Below are 24594 nucleotides of genomic sequence, written 5' to 3'. Positions count from 1 at the left end.
CTATTTTAGCAATGTTTTATGAGGTTTAAAACATGATATTGGAATTGTTTGTCATATCGCTCAGCCTATGAGCCAACTGCCTTAGCTATTTTACACAACTTTGTTTAATGTTGCATGAGATAATCTTAACAAAATTTTACTTAGTTGTGTAAAAAGAGTCCAGTTGCACAGGTCATGGAGAATGGGAGTGGGAGAGGGAGAATTATAATTACAGAATTTTTTAAAATGTAAAAATGCCCTAAAGATAGCTTTTCTGTACATAAGAATGTAATGATTGTGAAGTCTGATATTTTGAAACCATCCAGGGGTAAACGCACATGCTGTATATTCCATTGGAATCTGCCCTTTCCAGTTGTATAACAATCTTATTGCAATGGTTCACTAGTGTTGGACTTTAAATCTGTCACTGTTCCAGGGCTGATTATTGCCCATCCTGGGTTGTGGTCTGGTATGATTTGAGAAGGGTGGGGGGAGCAAATTCCCACATACAGTTTTTTAAAAAGAAACATTTCTCTGATGATCCAGATATAGATTCCTGGGGCCAGATCCTTAGCTGGTATAAATTGTCATAACTCCACTGAAGTTATTGTTTCCCTAAGCCAGAGATAAGCATTTCAATAATTTATGCAATGCTTAAGTGCAAGATAGTTAACTAATAACATTTCTATGCTCTTTTACAGAATAAGACTCTAATGTAAAATCTTTCCTGGATAATGATCAGCATAAAATAGTTGGAGGTCTTTTTTGACTGTCAATTCTAAGTTCATTATATGAGTTATGAGGAACATACAGTTTCATTAAGCAACTGTATTGTTCTCATATATATGTAAAATGTGTCTAATAATGAAGATGATGGTAGTTTTGGTAAGACATACCTTATGCTTCTTGTACATTGTCACAGTGCACTCTCTTCCCTTCTGAACCCAGGATCCTTCCAACTGACAGGAAAAAGTTTGTTTTGCACATTGTTGCACATTCAGTTACATCACAACATGAGATATGATGTAATTCCAACAGGGCAAATCAACAGTTCAAGTCAGTTGCATTCTGTCTCTGCAGATAGAAAGTAGTATAGATAAAGACACAGCCACAAATGTGCAGGTTCCTTTGTTTGCTGGCTACACTGAATGTATTCAAACCATTTCATATCTCTGTATATTACACTCCATGTATGTAGTTTTTGCTTCATTTGTATATACAGCCAGTTGCCTTCTTGCTTTGTCAAAAAATTTCTCCTTAAATTCTCAGTGTAAAATCACCTTAAAAATGCAGTAATTGCAGTGATCACCAGTAAAAAATTAGTAATGTACATTTTCCTTTTTGATCATCTTAAACCATGTTAGACATGTTTTAGAATCTAATATTCCTAACATTTATGTTAACCATGCACGAAACTATACCTAATAGATAAAATTCAGAGGTGAGAAATATAATAAAATATATCCAGAGGGTTAGCTGTGTTAGTCTGTATACAGCAAAAACGAGAGTCCTGTAGTACTTTAAACGAAGTGGGTTGCAGCCCACGAAAGCTTATGCCTGCAGAAATCTGTTAGTCTTTAAAGTGCTACAGGACTCTCGTTGTTTTTGCAATAAAATATATAATATATTTACACACACACACACTATGAATAGGATATCATTAAGAAGATTGTAGAAAATAGAAATAAGAGTTATAGGTCTTACTTTAAATTAAAAGAGGAGATGGAATCTAACCTATAAAACAAAATGAAGGTATCAAAATCATTGCATTACTGTATAATGAGTAGTTAAGTGGCGCCATATGACAGTGGTTGGACTTTTGTAAATACCATAAATTATAATGAAATGTAATAAATAGTTAATATAACATTTCATTGTTGGAGTTGAAAGTATAGTGTACACTACAGTACTTTCAAACTAAATGGGAGCATACTCAGAAAAATGCATCAGATGGGTGGAAAAATACTTTTTTGTTTTCAGGGGGCCAAATTTTGACCGTATGAGAAGTTTTTGGTGAAAAGGAGCATATTTTCAGATCCAGAGACCTAGAAATGCACTTCAGTTCACCCTGCAGGAAAAATCAGTGGATGCCTATATCTGTCTGTTATCTGAGACTCCTTGGAGCACAGAAAGAGAAAGGGTCCTTCATCTTTAGAGAAGTATGCATGGTATGCGCACAGGCCAGCTCCATCAATGCTGAATTCACCAACCAGCAGAACACTACATCCTCATGTGCATGACTTTTTCATAAACAAACTAAACTAAACCAGCATGTGTGCTCGGGCCACTTTTTCTCCACTCTGGGCTGACCCTTAGGTGAAACATGAAAATAGAACAACCGTGACTTCCAGTCCTGGCTTCCCCTCAGCCGGAGGCAAACAGAGAACCATAGCAAGGAAAGGACAGAGCCTCCAGTCCTGTCATGCTGGGTTAGTCTACTCTGGAGATGTCACTCACCACTGGACCCGAAGGCCAAACAAAAAGGCTGAAAGTTAGGCACTTAAACCTGTATTGAGATAGTTAAGTAAGTGGCCTGATTTTCATAAATACTAAGCACCCATAAGTAGCTATCTCCCTGAGGCCCGTGTATCACTTTGAACTAGGACGGCGTTCCAGAGACCCAAGGATTTTCTTCAACTGCACGTTCTCAATTTCTGTAATTTATAATCCTAAATGCAGTCATATTATGTAAGAATGTTCTGCTTCTATTTCATGTGTGTGCACTTTTGAGCACATGTAAGGGAGAATTTGGCCCAGAATTTTTCATAAATTGTTGATTCACATCGCTAAAATTGTGTGTTATTCCTTCTATGTAGCACCCAGGAACATATGATAATGACAGTAATACATTTCTCGTTTTATAATTCTTTTTCTTTTATTAATTCTGAGAAGATATAAAACCATTTCCTTCCCTCTAAAAGGCAGCAGTGTTTAATAGCTGAATTTTCACATGCTCACTTACCAGCATGGGACCTATGATAGCTGTCTTTCTACATATATGTATACATATATCATGAAAGTATCTGTCCACCTCAAACATAGTACTTTACCAATTAAAAAAAAATTAACAGTAAGAATCTCTCACACACTTCTCCATTTCACCATATAGGAGAAATATTTTGATTGGAAGGAGGAAGACTAAATACAGAAAGTATCTACTGTAAGATTACGCTTGTTCTTAATAGCCTGAAGTTGCCTGTTGCTGCATGTACCAAAAGCAGAGATTTTTTTCTCAGTCTATGCAAAGAATGGGAAGCAAAACACATGGAAATTAAAATAAGTCCTTTGGCAGCAAAGAAAAGATAATATTGCACTAGTTGTGCTGTTCTAATCGCTGTTGTAATCAGAGCTGAAGATCTTGAGCCATTCTAGAGGACTGGAAGGCCATCTGCTGGCTGAGTCTAAATTTTCATTATATTGTGAAGGTCTTTTTTTGCCTCCAGTGTAAGAGATAAATGGTCAGCTGTCTGGGCATGGATTTTAGCCATGTAAGTCCCTTTGTGGCTGAAGTTTTTTAGACTACCAAAAACGTTTAAGTCTAAACAAGGTTTGATTGTGTATATTTTACCTCACATTTCATTAAGCAATAATGAATATCGGGATTGTTGCTGCTTATCTTAGAAGAGCAGCTCTTCCCTATGATTACTTTTACACAAGTGCACTGCTGTTAATAATATTAATTAAAATTAACTATTTTCACATTTCATCCTTGAAATATGGATACAGGTCACACACACTTTCACATATTCAAGCCTGAAGTTAAGGTTTAAATATATATCAATTAATGGGAATAAATCCTACAGAGAATCCTGTAGCTTTCTCAAAAAAAGAATAAAAGTTAGTCTGGGAAACTCTAAATTAAGATAATGTTTTAAAATAATATTTAAATAAAAAATCTCTATAGTTCAGGTGACAGTGGGTTAAAGGCTTTAAAACTGGTAACATCCCAACCAGTTTATGGAGCAGCCATAAAAGCATGATCATGGACTGAAAACTTTTATGCATTGTTTTTACCCAAACTGAGTATTTACAGCCAATTTTCTAAAACCCTTAAAAATGTTTTGTTTTAGAAGTGCTAATACCACCATAAAGTGGTGAGATAAAAATGATACTTTTTCAGTATGTTGTAACAAGATTTTCAAAAAGTAATATTAACAGTACAGATCATAACAATTCTTTTTTTAGTATCTTTGTTTCCTTAAGGCCCAAAATATTCTTGCTAGTTTCTTTTTATAAATGAATTTGATTTTCTTTTCTATGACCTATAATTACATGTTAGTAACAAACCGAGTTGCATTCCAAACTATTGTATTCTGTGATTTGATAAGCTTGTGTCCAAGTTGCTTGATATTCTTTTGCCTTACTTTTTGCTTCTCTTATATTTTACAGTTCAATTTCACCATTCAGTATTGAGAGCACAAGGCGCCAGAGAAGGTCTGAATCGCCAGACTCCAGGAAGCGGCGCATCCATAGGTGTGATTTTGAAGGATGCAACAAAGTATACACAAAAAGTTCTCATTTGAAGGCTCACCGGCGGACACACACAGGTAGAGCTTTGCTGTCAATGTAGTAATAATGCTTAGTACTTATACAGCGTTTTATAACCTGAAAACACTTTACACAATACCAGTAAGTGAATAGTATAGTTTGAAGTAAGTAAATGTGATAAATTTACAAAGAGGTACACTCAGAAACAGGTTGCTGAAGTGACCAGAGACAGAAACAGAGGGATAGTGTCGACTGTTGAATAGGGCATAAGGCTGGGAAATTTCTGTTCATAGCTCTGCCAGTGGCTAAGTCACTCTGCTTTTGTTTCCCTTCAGCCCTTTATTTTTCTTGTATCTTTAGACTGTAAACTCTTGGGAGCAGGGAATGTCTCTTATTTTGTGCTTGTACAGTGCCTAGCACAGGAAAGCATCGATGTCAGGTGAGGGTTGTACTCTAATACAAATAAAACATAATATAATAATAATAAAAATTAATAATTAATTAAATGACTTTGTAAAGGCCATAGAGCTAGTCAGTGTCAAAGCTGAGTGTTATACTAAAGGACTCGGCATAAAGCTTTTTCAGCAACATTTTTAGTGTCTTATAACTTCAGATCTAAGCATTAGAAGGAAGGCGACTGCCAAAGCATCTGCTCTTTTTAATTGATCTGTCAATCTCTCTAGGTTCTTATATGGTGCCCATTATCATGATATCTGAGAATCTCCAAAATAACATAGTGAAGTAGTAGTATTATCCCAGTTTTACAGATGAGGAACTGAGACACAGGAAGTCTGTTAAAGAGCCAGGACTAGAACCTTAGCTCCTAGGTCTCTTGGCCACAAGACCATTTTTACATCCTAATTGAAAACATAAACATTATAAAGTTATTATAACTACTTAAATTAGCAGTAAATACAACTCCTTAGTTAGAACTTAGACTCGTAGACTTTACAGTTAGAAGGGACCACCATGATCATCTAATCTGATTTCCTGCACATTACAGGCCACAGAACCTCACCCACTCCTGAAATAGACCCCTAACTTCTGGCTAAGTTACTGAAGTCCTCAATGATTTCAAGTTACAGGGAATTCACCATTTACACTAGTTTAAACCTACAAGTGACCTATGCCCCATGCTGCAGAGGAGGGCGAAAACTCCCCAGGGTCTCAGCCAATCTGACCTGGGGGAAAATTCCATCCTGACCCCAAATATGGCAATCAGTTAGACCCTGAGCATCTGGGCAAGACCCACTAGGCAGATACCTGGAAAAGAATTATTTGTAGTAAGTCAAGACCTGGCCATCTTGTGTCCCATCTCCAGCAATTGGGGACTTTTGCTACCGGCAGTCTCTGAAGGACCAGATGCCATCGTAGGCAGTTCCATCATACCATCCCCTTCATAAACTTATCAAGTTCAGTCTTGAAGCCAGTTAGGTATTTTTGTCCCCACTGCTCCCCTTGGAAAGCTATTCCAGAACTTCATTCCTCTGATGGTTAGAAACCTTTGTCTAATTTCGAGATTAAATTTATTGATGGGTCACTCCCATGATCAGGCAATTAGACCTTGCCCACTTTCAGTAGTTATATTTCTTTCAGTTCATTTTGTGACAGATGCAGCTAGTTGGGAAATGGGAAGTTATGATCTAATGATGAGATGACACTGCAGTACATTTTTGACATGGAAAAGTCTTGTGTGAATTTAGACTCAATGTATCTGGTTGAATGCTATCCCAGCACTTTTATATGTTGGTAATGTTTATCCTGGAAAAGAATAAATAATTTCCATTTTCCAGGTAAAATCTGGGGACAGTTCACAATTTTTAGAAACATTTTGAGGGTCTCCATACTTAAGTGAAGTCATAAACACAACTTCATCAGTCTTCCCAATAGGTCTATTTGGTGGGTAGGATTGCCACCATTTGTTAGAACATAAGAATGGCCATACTGGGTCAGACCAATGGTCCATCTAGCCCAGTATCCTGTTTTCCAACAGTGGCCAATGCCAGTTGTTTCCGAGGGAATGAATAGAACAGGTAAATCATCAAGTGATCCATCCCCAGTCACCCATTTCCAGCTTCTGGCAAACAAAAGCTAGGGACACTTGACAGCATCGTTTGCATCCCTGCCCATCCTGGCTAATAACTATTGATGGCTCTATCCTCCATGAAATTATCTAGTTCTTTTTTGAACCCTCTTATAGTCTTGGCCTTCACAACATCCTCTGGCAAAGAGTTCCACAGATTGTCTGTGTGTTGTGTGAAGAAATACTTCCTTTGGTTTGTTTTAAACCTGCTGCCTATTAATTTCATTTGGTGACCCCTAGTTCTTATGTTATGAGAAAGAGTAAATAACACTTCCTTATTTACTTTCTCCAGACCAGTCATGATTTTATAGACCTCTATCATATCCTCCCTTAGTCATCTCTTTTCCAAGCTGAAAAGTCCAATTCTTATTAATCTCTCTTCATATGAAAGCTGTTTCATACCCCTACTCATTTTTGTTGTCCTTTTCTGTACCTTCTGCAATTCCAATATCCAATTCCTTTTTTGAGATGGTGTGACCAGACCTGCACAGAGTATTCAAGATAAGGGCATACCATGGATTGATGAAGAGGCAATATGATATTTTCTGTCTTATTACCTATCCCTTTCCTAATGATTCCCCACATTCTGTTAGCTTTTTGGCTGTCTCTGTTGAGGGGAATGCTGAATCAGTCTCCAACCTCATCCCCCCTACTAAAAAGGACTTCTTAAGGAAAGAATCTCCCCTCAGAATGGAAGAAAAGCTCCAGTGGCCTGTTAATTTTAATCAGGTTTTCTTCTAGGTAGGCTGTGCTTTCTCACCTTCCTATAATGGCCTATCCCTAGCCCCATTCTTTATATATTCCTCTCTGCTTTGTATGCTGTCCTGTTTTAATTCTACCCCTCCCCAGCGAGAGATAGAAGGCTTTGTAAGACTGTTACATCTGTTACTCTCATCCCTCTTCTATCCATGCCCAAGTTTCAAACTTGGGGGCCTCTCTTGAGGTCCCTAAATATGTGGTCAGCACCTCTGGAAGTCAGGCAGGCCATGTATAATAGGGACCTAAAGTTAGGCCCTCAAGTTAGAAAATGACATTAATATCTAGAATTACTTTTCAGTAGTGTTTATGGAGCAATGGAGTCTTTGTACCTATACCAGTGTTTCTCAATTGGTGTTCCGCGGAACCCTGGGTTCCGCGGGAACACTGTTAGGGTTCCGCGAGAAAGTGACATCGTGCCGCTGAGAGCAGCTGTTCTCTGCACCGCCGAAAAAGGGAAGATGTCCCAGTTTTTTCGGCGGAGGGTATCGAGTATGAGTGTAATTTAATTGAGAAACGCTGGTATATAATTTGCTTATTTCTACATATTTTTTGGCCCCATATGTAAAAATAGTGTTAAGAGTTTGGGGGGTTCCACAATTATTTATCGAGTTCAAAAGGGTTCCATGGCCAAATTTAATTGAGAAACACTGACCTATACCAAATGAAGACTGCTTTGGGTATCTTGTGGTGATTTTTTTGTTGTTGGTGGTGGTTTGTTTCTTCTGAAAATAACTCAAAGAAAAAGTACTACAAAAAAAGCTCACAGCATATATAGGTGTTGACTGCTGTATGCTGCTATGCTTTCATCTTTGCTTCCATTTACACAATAAAATTTAATAGAAAGAAGGCGAGTGTCAAATTTAGGCAACTAGCTGATCAGATAAGAAATTCTATAATGTGTTGTTAAAACTAAATCTATTTACCTTTCTGGTCTCTTTGAGAAGCTCTCATGGTCTGCCTTAAATGCAGCATTAACTGTGAATTTACAGTAGGGATTAATCTCATCTTGCATATATCTGGGTCTTTACTTTTGCCTGAGGCAAGCTGAATCAATTATTTAGGTATGACCCATCATAATTAGTGAGCAATATTGGACAGGTATAAATGAATTATGACAGCTATGCACACAAGGGTGAGCAAGTTCTTTCTGAGAAAAGATCACAGAAACTTGGCATTGCATAATTTTAATTTTTCATGCCGTTGTGCCACTTGATCTTGCTACAAATAATTTAGCTAAGCAGAATTGGTGTGAAAGCTCCTAAATATATATTTATACAGTTGATATATATTTACAGCAAATGAACTAGACACACAATCTTTTTGATTTAGTAAACTTTTAAAAATATTTTTATTAAGGAATTTTGACAACAGAGAGAATGCTATTGACTGGAAACTGTAGTTCTTTTAAATTTCATTTTAAAAAAGGAAAGAACTGTAGACAGTAACATCATATCATTTTTTCCATGTGGCTGGAATACTTGAAGATACCAGCAAGTACTGTTCACCAATGTCACTTCAAATGCTAGTATAAACAATGAACTCTCATGCGTGGTTATTGAATCCACTAGGTGGTGAGCTTGAATAACAAATTGTTTCTGCAACTAGAAAACCAGAAAACATTCAAACAGATCCCTTTAAGTAAGTTAAAACATTTCATAAATCACAAGTAACCAGCTATTAAATTTGTCTTTTTAGTATCAGGTTTTTGTTGTTGTTTTGCCAAATCATCTAAAAGATTGGGACATGTCAGGTGTGATGGGAGCCTGAGAGGCTTACAGTCAGCATGTGCTCAAATTAATCATCTCCCTTAACAAGAAGAAACTCTGAGAAATCTGATGACCTGGGTTTTCTCAGGCTAGTTTCTGCCTTACTGAACTCACAGAAAATTACTAATATGTGACTCTTCAAATGAGTAATCTTTAAAAATCAGAAGGGTGAAAACACTCTACTGTATTCTTACCCTAAATATGTATTCATTGCATTCTACCTATGTACTTATATGGTCCCAATCAGTGCAATAACTGAGCGTCATCATTCATATCCATTGGGGAATTTAATCACAGAAAGCCTTGATCTGTGAGGGGAATGGGGGCTGGTTGATTGGTGGTGGTGATGGTGTTTTATTAGAACCTCCTAAGGGAGCAAACAGCTGGAGTTATAGAGTAACTTGGTATAGAGAAGTGGGGGAAATCATTAATTAAAAAAAATTAATAGGTCCTACAGATTTAAACTTCCTTTAATTCATCTAAATCTTCCACAGAACTGATTAGACATTTCAAAATTAAAAGAAACAATTTTCTTGAAAATTTTGTTTCATTTTTCAGCCAGCCCTAGTTTTTAGATTTTACTCTATAACTAGAACGGGACACAAATGTCAAACATAATGAAATTTTGACCAAAAATAGTATGTGTGTGGGGGGGAGGGGAATTATGCAAAACGTTTCACTTTCGTATGAGTGTGTTTTGTAGTTGGATGAAAATGTTTAAAATTTCTGAGAAAAGAAGGAAAAAATGTTCAGTTTATCATCCATCTTCACATTTTTTTCCAGCTCTGACTAATCTAGCTATGTCCCTAGGAACATGAAGCTGGTGTTTTTTAAGTGTTAAAACGAAAGCCATATAGTTCTTCTTCAAGTTCTTGCTCATATTGATTTCAAGTAGGTGTGTGCATGCCATATGCACAGTTGTTAGAAGGTTTTTCCCCTAGTGGTATCTGTAGGGCTGGCTCCGATGGCCCCTGGAGTCATGCCCTCGTGGCACTGTATATAGGGCCCTCCTGACCCCCCGCCTTTTCAGTTCCATCTTACTGCCTGTGATGGTCACTGGAACATCTCTCTTCTCTTGCTCAGCAAGCTCTTCCCCAGTGGACTTTTCATGCATATTTTGTAAATAATTAAGATTTGGCGTTAGTAGTGATAGTTCATAGATTAGTATAGTTAGAGTAGTTAGGATCCCACTTATCGGGGTATTTTCCCCTCTTTCCCTTGTCCCGGGGGCCAGGGCATGCCTTGATCCTCTGACCCTAAGCCATGCAGAGCCTGCAAGAACCTATGCAAAGAAACGATCCACAATCAACCTGTCTCAAGTACCTGGAAAGATCCATCAGAGGGATCACCGCAAGATCTACAGAGGTTTCCACCCCAGAACCAAAAAGGAAAGAAGCCAGAGACTTAAATTTATCCCAGTGGAGGCAGCTCTCTGACCCCTGGAGCAAAATCTGGCAGAGCTAAGACCTAGCAGTTCAACTTTGCTGCAGAGCGCATCGGCATCAATGAGAGATACTATGCCAAGGAAGGACTATGCATAGAGACATTCAGCACTGGCATGTACCACCAGCACCGAGGGACATTTCACATGGAGATACACGACATCACTCTCAATCCCCGATAAAAAGCATAAAAAGCAAAAGAAGGCAGACATAGGATGCACGCCAAAGCTGAAAATATCTGGGCATAAAAGCTTGAGCAGAGCATGGCACACATCAGGCCATTCCAGTCCTGGACCATTGGTTGCAGTATCGTCAACTCCAGCCCCGCTGAGAGTTCTGTTGAGTCTGGTGCCCTGGGACTCCCCATCCAAGCAGAGCTGTGAGGAGGAGTTGCCGCTCCCCTCCACACCAGAGTCCTTTGAGGCGGGAAAAGAGCTCATAGAGGGCATGGACCGACACCCCCTCCTAGGCGGGATCAAGACCAGGACCCCAGACCACCGGTTTCAAAAAAGCTTCCGGTGCCATCTAGGGGCAAGTCTTCCATGATGGCACAGTCGCCTTGCCTGCAGCATGGCTCCCTCGCACTGTCAAGCACCACACCGCCCTGGTCACCTAGGAGCGAACAGTACATCTCTGACTCCAAGGCAGAGTCCTTCAGCTCAAGAAGGAGCCAGCACTATTCGGTCATGCGGTACCTGAGGTAGCATAACCCCTCTCCATGCTTTGGCCTCCTCAATGGCAGATACCGGTACAATGGCCATTCTGGACCTCCTGGACATTCCACCAGGTGCAGGGGTCGCACTCCGGACAGTTGCTCTCACTTGTCTCCAAGATCAGAACCCAGCCAATTCATGCAGTTGGGAAAATACTGCGTGGCACCAGACACCACACCAAACCCAGTCCCGAACCCAGCACCGAGCAGCACCTCAACCCCGGAACCGAGGATGAGGAACCAGTAGCGTAGATACCGTTCCAAGGGACAAGAACAGTGCTGCTTCTTCCTCTTTGTCCATGGACGAAGTGGTGGCAGGAGCAGCAGCTGTGTCTATTGTGGACGACAGCAGAACTCACCAGGAGCTGTTGCACAGGGTGGCACAGAACATGGAGCTCCAAATAGAGGAGGTCTTGGAGTGCAGACCCCATGGTTGACATTTCAGGCCCGGTGGTCCCTCCAGAGTCACTTGCCATTAATAGACCATACGTGACACTACGAGGTCACTATGGCAAACTCCTGCCTTTTTGCTTCCCATGGCAAAGAGGGTGGAGAGAAAGTACTTTGGTCCTCCAAGGACCATGAGTACCTTTACACTCATCCTCCACTGGGATTGCTTGTAGTGGCTGCGGCTAAGGAGCATGAGAGGCAGGGTCAGCAGGTTCCCATGCCAAAGGCCAAAGACACTATGAAGTTGAACCTTTTTGATAGAAAGTTGTACTCTACCGGGGGGCTCCAACTCTGCATTGCGAACCAGCAAGCGATCCTAAGTAGATATGCTTTTAACTCTTGGTGGTCCATGTCCAAGTTTGCGGAGTCAATATCACCACTCTCCAAGCCGGACTTCACAGTCCTAGTAGACGAGGATAAGGCTGTGGCAAAGGCCTCACTCCAGGCAGCACTTGACATGGAGACGCAGCAGCTTGTACCATGTCATCTTGCCTATCCATGGGAAGAAGTTCTTCCAATGGACCAGCTTGGGAATCACCTAATTGGACTCGACATGAGCAAGCTCTCGAAGAAGAAATAACGGTTGCTAACCTTCCATAACTGTTGTTCTTTGAGATGTGTTGCTCATGTCCATTTCAAGACATGCCCACCTACCCCTCTGTCGGAGTCAGCCAGCAAGAAGGAAAAGAAGAGTCGGAAGCAGCGGCAGGGCCCTATATACAGTGCCATGAGGGTGCAACTCCAGGGGGAACCAGAGCCAATCCTACGGCTACCGCTAGGGAAAAACCTTCTAGCGACTGTGCATGCAGCGCGCACACAGTTATTTGCAATAGACATGAGCAACACATTTCAAACAACAATAGTTACAGAAGGTTAGTAAACGTTTTTGGGGCCGGATGCTTTTTGTCAGGATAAATCCAAGCCAGTATATTATCCTCAATTTACAAATTTAAATAAGTGTGTAAGTATCTTTAGGATTGGTTAAGCTAGCTGCCATAGCATTACAGCGGAGATGTTACATGTATTGGGTAGGGCCTTTGGGACGGTGGGAGTTGTGAGATGAAGAAACACTCAGGATCTTTTTCACCCATAGCAGCTTTCCTTAGCTTTGTTTTAATATGTATGAAATAAATAATGAAATATAGGAATATTAAAAGAGGCACTGTTCATATTGCTGCAAGTTTTCCTGCCTGATTGTTGTGCTAGTCAAGGGCAGCCACCCCGTATATTGGCAACGTTGGAACATAATGTGCTTTAGAAGCCTTTCTGCACTGGTAGAAATTTTACCCCAAATGTGGCCAAAGTTTGTGTCCTGCTGTTTTACAACGTGGCTGGCAGCTGCTCTCATCTTTAATCGAAACGTGTGATCTGCAAAAACTACAGTTGCTGGTGTACAATGCTCCATCTTGATTTAAACAGCTGGGCCACTTATGTCAAAATTGGTCTCTGCATATCAGGGCCTATAATCTTCATAAGCAACATCTGTTAAACAGAGAGAGAGGATGTAAATCTCATGCATTTTATGCAGCTGAAAGATCATCCTTTCTGCTGAGAAGTATGGCAAGGATCACAAAGACTCAGAATGAGCCAAAGGTAGGGGTACATGTGAAAATCAGGAGGTGGAGCTGTGCACTCAGAAGCCAATGGCAGCAAGGCTGATACAGATGCTAATGGCTCAGGGAGTGGAGCAGATTTTTTGCAGAGATGCCCCAGAAAATACAGGATTGGAACTCTATTTTTCCATGATTCTTTGACGCATCCATTCCATGAAAACACGGCTTACAAACACAGCTTCCCACCCCACGCCCCAAAGGATAATGCGGTGTGAGCCAGGCAGAGCTGAAGGGCTTCTCCCATAAAGGAAGTTAAGTCCTAGGCGTGGCCTGCAGATCCCTGACAAAATGTGGGACCCTTTGATGCTTCTTGCAGGTACCCACAGTTGTGAGGTACCTCGCTATCACCAGCCCTTAGCACAGGGAAGTCTTGTCTGTGCCTGCTGTGGGTCAGCTCCCTGACTCCACCAGCCACAGGCGACACGAGCACCCCCTCTAGGCCTGAGCAGGCCCCACTCCTGCTATACAGGTTAGCGATAGGGACACTCCAGAACCTTAGCCCTCTGACTGTTGACCTGGAGTGTCCAGGCTTGGATCTACTGGACACAGCTTTGCCGCTTCCAAAGAAGCAGTACATCTCAGCTTACCAGTTTCACATCAGATCACCATTCCACTTGACTTGACAGATACATTTATAGTGAGAGCAAGTAGAAGTATTGGAAACAAATGGTTACATATAAAATAAAATCATAACAAGCATTCTAGACCCTAGGTTTACTAAACTAGATGTTTAGTAAACATCATGTTTTATAGAGCAATGCTCACCCAAAGTTTTTCCAGCAGTTTACAGCCAGGCATGGCTGTCATCCATTCGTGAGACAAGTCACACTGCCAGCTTGCCTCATTGGTGAAAGATCCTGGGTGTCTGTTCGCATCCACCGATATATCAGAACAATCCATTTTCCTTAATCAGAAGCATGACTCCCCCCGCCACCTCCCCGCCGGTTGTTTTTTGCTGTATAGTCTTTTCTTGTAGGTTGTATAATCTCTTAATCAGCATCTGGCTCAGTATGCGAATAAGCCTGTATTGTGGGGCACATAATAGACAATGCCTAGAGAGGGAAATAAGCGTTTGTTACCTCCTGCTTGAAAGGAACCTGTCCAAGGCATATCACCTCTTGATTACCTCCCTTAAAAACATAATTTTCAGTGCAGATCCGTAACTGCTTAAATATTATCAGTACATGCATTTCACAATGACTGTGATGATCAGTGGGCTACTGGCTCTCAGTAGAGAACCCACATGCCATCTTTTCATGAATTATTATTATGCATATATCCAACCCAGGGAATCCCTGTAAAATCCTCAAAAAGTCACTGGATCAGAGACGTTCTGCTCATCATTTTTAGCTGCTTTTCAGGTAAATCTTATATAGTAGCACATTGTGGGGCAATTTTCAGTTTACACTGGTTAATATTTAACTTCACAGATTTTTTTTTTAAATTCCTTAATATAATAGCAATGGAGCCAGATAGGTGTCCGAACTTTGGGAGATTTGTCTTTGATCAATAGCATCCCTCAGATATGAGAGTAAATAAATACTAATAGCCTTAGATATAATGAAGGCCATTTGTCAATGTTGGGCTCTTCACCAGTGTATGTGGAGACGCTAAACTTTTCAGCTATGCATTTGTGTACCTGAGAAAGTGCCAGTATTTCCTGTGACAGAAGTTGTTCCTTTTCAGCTGGTTTGAAATACCAGCCAAGGAGAGAGAGAGCTAGTGAATACAGGGGTGTTTTGTTTAGTCTGTCTTTTTTCAAACTTTGCATTCCTCTCACTCACTGTTGCTCCCTATATTATTTTAATATGAAAGGACACCTGTCATTAGTCTTTGTTCAGATTTTCCTTTCAGCATTTCAGAGCAGGCTTAAGAAATAGGAGGCACCAAAAAAGTTATTTTTGCTCTGTTTTAAACTCCATTCACTGCCTGTTGTTTTTTTAAGGATTGTTTAATATCTTTTGCCAGCTGTACATTACAGAAATATATTTATTGGCTTGTAATCCCTCCTTTAGACAAATATTAAAAGGAAGCATCATCCTCTAGATAATCCATTTGGATTTGGTTTTAGTTTGGTAGAGTTTTGGCCTAGTTTAAAATGAACACATCTCTTTTCCCACTCCCTCCCCCAGTCATGTCCTGCATGATTCCTTAACTTCTGTCCTGCAGCCCTTCATATGAATAAACCCATTGGGTTAAAGGGCTGCAAGACCAGACCCATATCCTGGGCCAGACAACTGGAAATTTAAATAAACAAAGCCAATGTATAAATGACTGTGTTTTAAGTAAAATAGGAAGTTATATTTGTGTTGGGTGTCACTTTTATTTTTTAAAAGACCTTCTAAAATTAAGTGCCAGTTTCAATAAACAGTAGAGCTTTCCACTGTGGAAACCAGTGCATATCATGGAAGTCCTCACTTCTAGGCTTCCTCTTCTTTCTGCGGGCTGCTGCAGCATGGAAAATAGCCATATTCTTTTATTGAACTGGCCTCTTAGAGCCTGATCCTGTTCCTATTGGAGTCAGTAGCTTCAGTGTCATGGGATAGGACCCATAATATTTAAAAATTAGGCATCAGATAGCTTATGCAATTGACAATGGGCTATGGGGACTGTAGGTAGTATTAAAAATTATTAGCATCTATTAGCCACATAGGCTACATCTACCCTGCGATAAAAGACCCATGTCTCAGGCATGGCTGGCCCGGTTCGGCTGACTTGGACTCAGAGGGCTCGGGCTGCACTTTATATCACTGCAGCTTTATAGCCCTGTGAGCCTGAGTCAGCTGACCCAGACCAGCTGTGGGTCTTTTATTGCAGCATAGACATACCCATAGTATTGGGAGTAATGGGATGGATGTCTTAGTCCAGTTCCCCATGGGCAGGTGTCCACATCACAAAAAGCTCATACTTCCAGTTCTCATCATACATCTGCCTCTCTGCAGACAGTGAAATGACTTCATTAATCTGGAGCTCTTTGTGAGCACTAAATTTGTTTTAAGCACACACAAAGCAAGGGAATAATCATTCTGCATTGTAAGTCTGATCCAGTGCCAACATGGAAAAGTGCCCCCACTTACTCCAAAGCACTTTGGTGGGAATGATGTAGGAAAGTGGGTCTAATTTATCTGTGATTGCTCTTGTCTCTAGGTTATGAAAAATATTTGCCGCAATGCCCCTTGACTTTATAAATATGGGATGCATGGGGGTTTTGTCTGTATGTGGCATGAGGGAATACTGATTTTTGTTATGCAGAATAAAACCTTCTCTAATTTATCACTTACTATTTTACCTCTAGACCTGCAGTTCTTATAAATTCTGACAGCCAGATTGTAGTCCAGGATGATCAGACACGTAACAGCATGAAGGACATTAAAATCCCTTCACCCTTACATACACCCATGGGTATCTAAACTGCAGTTAAACACCTACCGTGGCCCACATCTGCTGACTTGGGCTCACTGGGTTTGGGCTACAATGCTGTCTAATTGTAGTGTAGACATTTGGGCTCACGCTGGAGCCTGGGCTTTAGGACTCTTCCCCCTCACGCAGTGTACCCCAGCGTACATCAGCAATGCCATGGCTGTCATACAAATGATGGCTGGAGACAAATTCAACACCTTCGATGTTGTAGTCCTGAAAGGATCAGGCAAAGCTAATTCTGTAATTGAGGTCTTTGACAGATATGACAACAGTAATGCTGTGAAAACTGCAGAAAGAAAACGCCAGACAGGATCTAAGGTTGGATGCAAGAAATACCAGATGATTGGTGGATGCCCTGTGCCTCCATGGAAAAGCTTTCTAAATGTGGTGTCCAACAGGCAGTCACTTGTAAAGTTCCTCTGTGAATATATCGTTCAAAATGCACCTGCAGATGCAGGAGCACAGCCAACACAAACTCCTTGCTGGAGGCTTTTCCAGTGGTGAAGTAGCAAAGTCCATCACCAGTAGAGGTGTTGAAGAAGTACTCAAGAGGAAGCGGACACAAGGGTGCTTCTGAATGCTGTATGCGTCATCAGGGCTTTTGGGTCTCTTGGTGCCAAAGGAACCATAGTAATTAGGTCACCCGATTGAGATATGTTAGTCCTTGCTATTCACTACTTTCCGAAAATGGAACACATGAATAACGTGGATTGAAACTGGCACCATTACCAGCGCAACTGAGAAGTTTTACTTTATACCTGTGTGTGTAATTTGTGATGTACACACTCGTGACTTTTGCAACATACTTCCTGCTATACGTACATTAACAGGATGTGACTCTGTGTCATCCCTATTTGGTATTGGGGAAAAATATCCGTGTTTAATGTTGTCAAAGCAACGGTTGCTTACTGCTTCAGAAATCTTGCCAAAGTGGAAGAGAGTGATGGATTAAACTGCAATTTCTGCAGTGGTCTGTGACCAGAGTGAGAAAGAAAAGGAGACCCACAGAGGCCAGAATTGCTTGCACTTCAATCTAGCCATCAAAAAGGACAATCATTGGCCAAACTCCCACCATGTGAGGACAGTTATGAAGAGTATGTCGAAAGAGCAACATGGTAAGCAAAGATTTGGATGTCCTTGCACATAGGTAAACCAGATATTGGATCGCCATTGCAACATGTGGATGATGAACTACTTCTTGTATTCCTCAAGGGCCCAATGGCATCTGAACTTCTACAGGACCATATTTGTGTCTATACCAATACGTGTCGCTGCACAATCAATTGTCATTGGAACAATCATCGGAACAATCTTCCCTGCACAGAACGGTGTATATCCAAGGCAATGAAGATTGTGGTAACCCATGCACTCTTGACAGAGATCATAATGATGAACAAGGTGATGATAATGATGTTGAGTAGAAATGTCACCAGTGCTATTATATTTCAGTGACACCTGTACAAATTTATATTAGAATTTGTTGTTGTGACACATTGAGGTCACAAAGAAATCCAATTTTATGTCTTGAAATGATAAATAGAGTCATTAAAATAACAAACAAATGCAGCTATTTCAAAATGGTCATTTTAATGTCTTGATGATGTCATCATTTATCACTGTTTCTAAGGTGATGGCACTACCTGGCAGCTCCACATCATACCTCATCTTAAGGTAGATGTAATAAGCTCGCAAATGATGTATGATGTGCTTGTGTGTAGAAAGGGTCCATTTAGTCATCCACATTTGTGGTGTCTGCCACTAGCCTATTTAGTGAGATTGTAATCAACTTGGGACAGCGCCTGTTTCATTGTTCTGTGTTAGTACAGCTCCTAGCACAGTGGGGTCCTGGTCCATGATTCGAGCCCCTAGGTGCTACCGCAATACATATGGTAAGTATTGTAGTTTAACATCATGAAGAGACTTGCCAGGCTAGGATCTGATCCTGCTGGAGTGGTGCAAGATCAAGTGCTTGGAAATGTTACAAGATTGCATTTTTTGCCAAGCAGAAGTACCACTTCCGTTCTGTGAACATCTTGAATGCTCTAGAAAAGTGTACACAAAAGTTCTTCCACAAAACTTTTGAAACCTTTATAACGTTAATATTACCTTTGGTTTAATTATCGTCACTCGCGTTAGTGTTTACTATGTGTTAAGCACCGGCAATGTGCTTGGCACTGCTCAGTACATAAAAGATAAAGAATCTCTTTTCCAAAGAGTTAAGTCTGTCTGACAATCTTATATAGGTCCTATCAACATAATGTTTCACAAACCTGAAGAACTGAAGTAAAGTAGTGATGGGGCTGGGTTTTTGTTTTTGTTTTTGTTCCCTCTCCATTCCTCTAATACAGACACAGTGAGAAACAGAGAGTTAGGTACAACTCTGTGTGTTTATTTCCCCGCATTATTAACTGGCTTCTTGTGGGCATGGCAGAAGAAGGGATTTTTAGGACAGTTTGCAGGAAAGAAGGGTGGTGAATTGGCAAATGAGAACAAAGTGGTCATTGTATGCATAGAAGGCAGAAACCATGAATAGAGACTGGGGTGATAGGAGGGACTAAAAAGGATAACAATTGTAGAACGGAGGGTACACAGTGGATATGATAATAAACAAGGGCAAAACTACAGGCCAAGGCTGAGTTGTGCAGGTGAAAGCAAGATCTATATTTAGAGGGAACATGTAAAGGTAAGGAAACATAAAAGTAATTGACTTTGAATTGAATTTTCAGTAACTGAGAATATAAATAAAAGCATGAAGAATTGTCAAAAGCATCGTGAAATTTTCTCTGTTGTATTGGATGTAGAGTTTAAACTTATTTTAAATTGAGGACACTGTTTTGTCCCAATTTGCACATGGAGAAACTGATTCCCTTTCCCAAGATCACACACTGTGTCAGTGTCCAAACAAGGAATAGAACCCTGAATACTAAGTCATATATCCCAACAGCTAGATTATGCTTCCCCTCAGTTCTTATAATGTAGTTTCCCAAACTTGCTCAGCTGATATAGAACATATTCTTTGTCCAAGACAGATGCTTTTGTCATGCTTTCTGGAGTCACTCATGACTATGAGTGCATGCCTCAGGGCAGACTGTGAAAAACAGCACAGACACCCCAAACTGGTGGTGTGTTTTGTAATTAGATTTCATCGAGCCAGTAATAATTGTGAACTCCTGGATCATTTATAACCATCTTACCATGAAGTCACAGACTTAGATTCTCTAAGACAAACTGGACTTAGTGATAAATGGTTACTTCCTCTAAAATCACACGATGTTCAGCTAGCTAGCAGTCCCAAGAGACAAGTCACTTACCCCAGATCAATTGGTACCCTAGATCTTACACCAAAGACAACACCTTTAGCCAATCCTGTAATAAACTATCTAAAGGTTTATTGACTAGGAAAAAGAAAAAGAAAATGTTATTTACAGATTAAAGCAAGCTAACATATACCCACAGATGAGTTATCAGCTAAATCCTAAGAGTGGCAGAGTTGTAGTGATCTGTCAGTTCAAAGTGTCTTTCAGGTCTCTGGGGATCTCTGGCCCTGTCAGAGTTCAAACAGCCAAAAAGAGAAAGATGGAAAATTTTCCTGTGTCTTTGTTTTGTTTCTTTCGTTCAGCTTCCAAGTCCACAAGACAAGCTTCCTTACACGTAGCATTTCCCAGGTGTGATAGGACCATTAACCAAGTCTTTCTATTGTGATGCTCCTTGATGGCCTCTCTGATTTTTATAGTCCTTCTGGATGGGCGGAGAGATGATTCCCATGCCTGAGTTCACAAGTTCAGAGCTAACATTTTTTAAAGTTATAAAGCAAAACTTACATATTTTCTTATAGCATGGAATACAGACATTACAAGTGAGATTACTCCATGCAGCAACTTACATGCATTTCATAGACTCTGAATACATTCTTATAAAGCTAATACCAATTTTGAGCAAAAGTAACATAAAGTGAACTGGCCTGGTCGCCAGCTTCGAGTGAGTTAGTTCTTAGCTAATGCCTGCAGTCTTGGCAAGAGCTGGCATCTGGCCTGCCAGCGTCACGACGGCTGTATTTGCATATCTTACTGGTAAATAAAACTCAAATTCAGTAACTTCACCAAAGACATATAGTGAGTCAGGGGCTCAGACCAAGTGAATACACAGATTCTAAAGTTGTCTTCTAAAACATTTCCTTGAAGTGTATTAAATCAAAGTACTGCAGTGATATTATGGGTTTTATAGAGTACGTGCGTGAAGGTCAGAGCACAGGGAGACAGGATCTGAGGTCTGTAAGTCTAATTCTGCCATTCACTCTTTCTAGGCCATGAGAAAGTCACTTAAGATCTTTATTTTGCAGATAAGGAAACTGAGGCAGAGATCTTAAGTGACTTACTCAAGGACTGTAGTAAAGACTGATTATTGTAAAGCATTTTGAAGATGGAATATCGTTTTTAAATAGGTTTGTAAAGCACTTTGAAGATAGAAAATGCTTCAAGTGCTGTTGTTTTTCATTAAAAATTCAAACCATTTTACACTATTGGTTAAAGTTTAATTCGAATAAAACTTAAAAGATGTCTCTCTTTTTTTTTCTGGCCTTTATACCGCTTCTACAATCTGTCATCTTCCTCTGGGAGTGCGTAAGGATGCTAATTATACAATGGCCATTATGTTGTAAAAAGATTCCTGGACTGTTGTTACGAGTGTACTGTAGCAATAACTTCTTCAACAGTAACAAGTAACTATTAAGGCTTTTCCGTGGATTTACAGAATGGCCCCAATCCTGCAAACAGTTACACACATGTAACTTTACTCAAATGAGTAAACCCAGAGAAATAGTTCTGCGTTTGGCCCCCTCCTGCCATTCCCAAGAGAAATCATCCTGTTGTCTTGTGTTTGATGCTGCTCTCAGCTGAGGCTTGTGGGCTTGCAGACAGTCTAGGCTGATCAACTGACGGAAGAGCAGATTGAGAATGCAAAGAAGCCTTTTGACAAAGATGGTGATGATATTATAACAGCAAAGGAATTGGTGGCAGGGATGTGGTCATTTGGTCGAAACCCAAGAGAAGCCGAGTTACAGGATATGGTCCTTGAAGTAGATGCTGATGGCAATGGCACAAATGATGTTCCAGAATTTCTGACAATGAAGGCAAGAAAAATGAAAGATACAACCAGCAAAGAAGAAATTAGAGAAGCATTCTGTGTGTTTGATAAGGATGTTAATGGTTATATTACTGCTGCAAAACTTCACCGTGTGATGACAAATTTTGGAGAGAAGCTAGCAGTTGAAGTTGATGAGATAATTAGGGAATTATAGAAGGTGATGGTCAAGTAAACTATGAAAAGTTTGTTCAAATGATGACAGCAATATGGATATGCCATACAGAATAGGTTAAATTATATTAAATTAAATTAAATTAAAAATTAAGTTTAATTGCCTTTTCTCATTTGCAATTTATCTGTAAAAGGTTTTTCCCTTACTGTCAAAATATGCATGTACAGTGATGTACAGAATATACATGTACAGTAATTAGAACTCCATTCCTCCATGTCTTTTTCTCCCTTTATTGTCATTGTTCTGATACATTTTTGGAAAACTGATCAAATAACAAATGTTGCACATAGCTTACTCTGAACAATTTAAGCCATTCTGCACATTTAAAGTTAGATGGAGTTGATCAAATGAGGGAACCATCTAGGTTACGCCACTTAAAGTAGCTTTCTTTAGGAAAGTTGGAATACTGTTGAAATATGATGTCTAAATTGTGTGGACTATTGACAATCAACAATGTGAAACTTAAAGGCTGCACTATTACAAAATAATATATTATCCAGGTACTTAGACATTATTTGTTTGCAGGGTTTTTTCTTTTTTTGCTATTATTGGTCCTGTACAATAAAACATTTTCTCCTATTGTAACTATGCTTTTTAAACTTTGTTGGGCCATTAATTTTCAAAACAATCTGCTTATGGCACAGTTTGCCTCAAATCCTTTTGAAGTTTTTTTTTTTTTTTTTTTTAATAATTACAATTACTCACAGCAGTAGATCTCTTTTACTCCATCGGTATTGCTCACATCAGCAGAGTTATGAACATGCATTTTTATGGTACTGAGGTCTGTGGGTTTTTTTAAAACTTTCTAGGGAGCCAGATCCTTAGGTCCTTATCCTGTTTTTACTCAGCGAATACTCCTGCTGATAATAGTGAAAGTACTGCCTGACTAAGAACTGCAATAGATTTCAAGAGATGGCTCTAGGTTAGTGGGACTGAGCAAGTGCAGATTCCGCCACTACTTCTGTAATAAATTGGTGATAGACTTACTTCAGTTGCATCATTCTCTAGACAACAGATGATGCTCTCTGGGGCAAATTTAAGCTTCAGTTAAATCTGTGCAACCCGATTCAAGCCAGTTGGGTTACATGGGTATGAAAGGGCAGAGTTTAGCCCCCTGTTTTGAAATACAATAAAAAAACTAGCTTTACTTCTAAAACTCTTCTCTTTCAAATCAGACTCAATTTTCTGGTGTTTATTTATGGTTTTTTATCAAACTATTTATTTTTTCTGATCAAAAACAGAATTTTATCCTTTGGCTACTTCACAGAATCATGAAAGTTAGAGGCAAAGACCACCTTCTAGATGACAGATGACACTAAGCAAGGGGGAGTGGTAGATACCCTGGAAGGTAGGGATAGGATACAGAAGGACCTAAACAAACTGGAGGATTGGGCCAAAAGAAATCTGATGAGGTTCAACAAGGACAAGTGCAGAGTCCTGCACCTAGGATGGAAGAATCCCATGCACTGCTACAGACTGGGGACCGACGAGCTAGGCACCAGTTCTGCAGAAAAGGATCTGGGGGTAACAGTGGATAAGAAGCTGGATATGAGTCAGCAGTATGCCCTGGTTGCCAAGAAGGCTAATAGCATATTGGGCAGCATTAGTAGGAGCATTGCCAGCAGATTGAGGGAAGTGATTATTCCCCTCTCTTCGGCATTGGTGAGGCTGCATTTGGAGTATTGTGTCCAGTTTTGGGCCCCCCACTACAGCAAGGATGTGGAGAAGTTGGAGAGAGTCCAGCGGAGGGCAACAAAAATGATTAGGAGGCTGGAGCACAAGACTTATGAGGAGAGGCTGAAGGAACTAGGCTTGTTCAGTCTTCAGAAGAGAAGAATGAGGGGGGATTTGATAGCAGCCTTTAACTACCTGAAAGGGGGTTCCAGGGAGGATGGAGCTAGGCTGTTCTCAGTGGTGGCAAATGACAGAACAAGGAGCAACTGTCTCAAGTTGCAGGTGGGGAGGTCTAGGTTGGACATTAGGAAAATGTTTTTCAATAGGAGGGTGGTGAAGCACGGGAATGGGTTACCTAGGGAGGTGGTGGAATCTCCATCTTTAGAGGTTTTTAAGCTGCGGCTTAAAAAAACCCTCGCTGGGATTATTTAGCTGCGGTTAGTCCTGCTTTGAGCAGGTGGTTGGACTAGATGACCTCCTGAGGTCCCTTCCAACTCTATGATGCATCCCATCTCTCTGCCATATTATTCCCTATGGTGTATTTTCTGGTCTAATTTCGTCTAATTTTTAAAATGTACAATATTATCAGTCTTTCAAAATTATGGCTACTGTTGTAAGGGCAGATGGATGGTGAAAAGGATTAAAAGTATGGAAAGATTTCCATGCAATAAGAGATTGAGAAGATTAGGACTGTTTACGTGTAGAGAAGAGGCAAATAAGACAGCACATGATACCAGTGTATAGAATAATGAATAGGATAGAAAAGTTCATCTAGGAACCCTGCTTATCCTTTGTTATAATATAAGAACAAAGGAAATCCAATGATACTGAAAGGCAACATGTTTAAAAATTGAGAATTGGGATGTTTTTCCATAATGGAATTACTCTAGAATT

The 24594-nt window shown here is 40.1% G+C and overlaps 2 protein-coding genes across 5 annotated transcripts in view; both read left to right on the top strand.

The window, feature by feature from the left end:
• KLF12 (KLF transcription factor 12) overlaps positions 1 to 24594 on the top strand; it is a 289627-nt gene that overhangs the window by 258764 nt on the left and 6269 nt on the right. For all 4 annotated transcript variants that reach the window (XM_067563230.1, XM_067563231.1, XM_067563228.1 and 1 more), the window contains one exon: positions 4369 to 4526. In XM_067563230.1, coding sequence (XP_067419331.1) covers positions 4369 to 4526 — 158 coding nt within the window. The remainder of the gene's footprint in view (positions 1 to 4368; positions 4527 to 24594) is intronic.
• LOC137163117 (neo-calmodulin-like) lies at positions 21666 to 22008 on the top strand. The gene has a single exon (XM_067563233.1). It carries the CDS (start codon positions 21730 to 21732, stop codon positions 22006 to 22008), a length of 279 nt encoding a protein of 92 aa, XP_067419334.1. The 5' UTR covers positions 21666 to 21729.

Source organism: Emydura macquarii, unplaced genomic scaffold (assembly GCF_026122565.2).
Source record: "Emydura macquarii macquarii isolate MOO-44397 ecotype Brisbane River unplaced genomic scaffold, CSIRO-AGI_Emac_v2 contig_2473, whole genome shotgun sequence".
NCBI lineage: Eukaryota > Metazoa > Chordata > Testudines > Chelidae > Emydura > Emydura macquarii.
The sequence above is the reverse complement of the archived record's forward strand: the minus strand, read 5'-3'. Positions and strand labels throughout refer to the sequence as shown.

What these genes read in the sequence shown, in the direction of transcription:
- LOC137163117 (XM_067563233.1), top strand. Translation starts at nt 21,730, where the DNA reads ATGTGGTCATTTGGTCGAAACCCAAGAGAAGCCGAGTTACAGGATATG.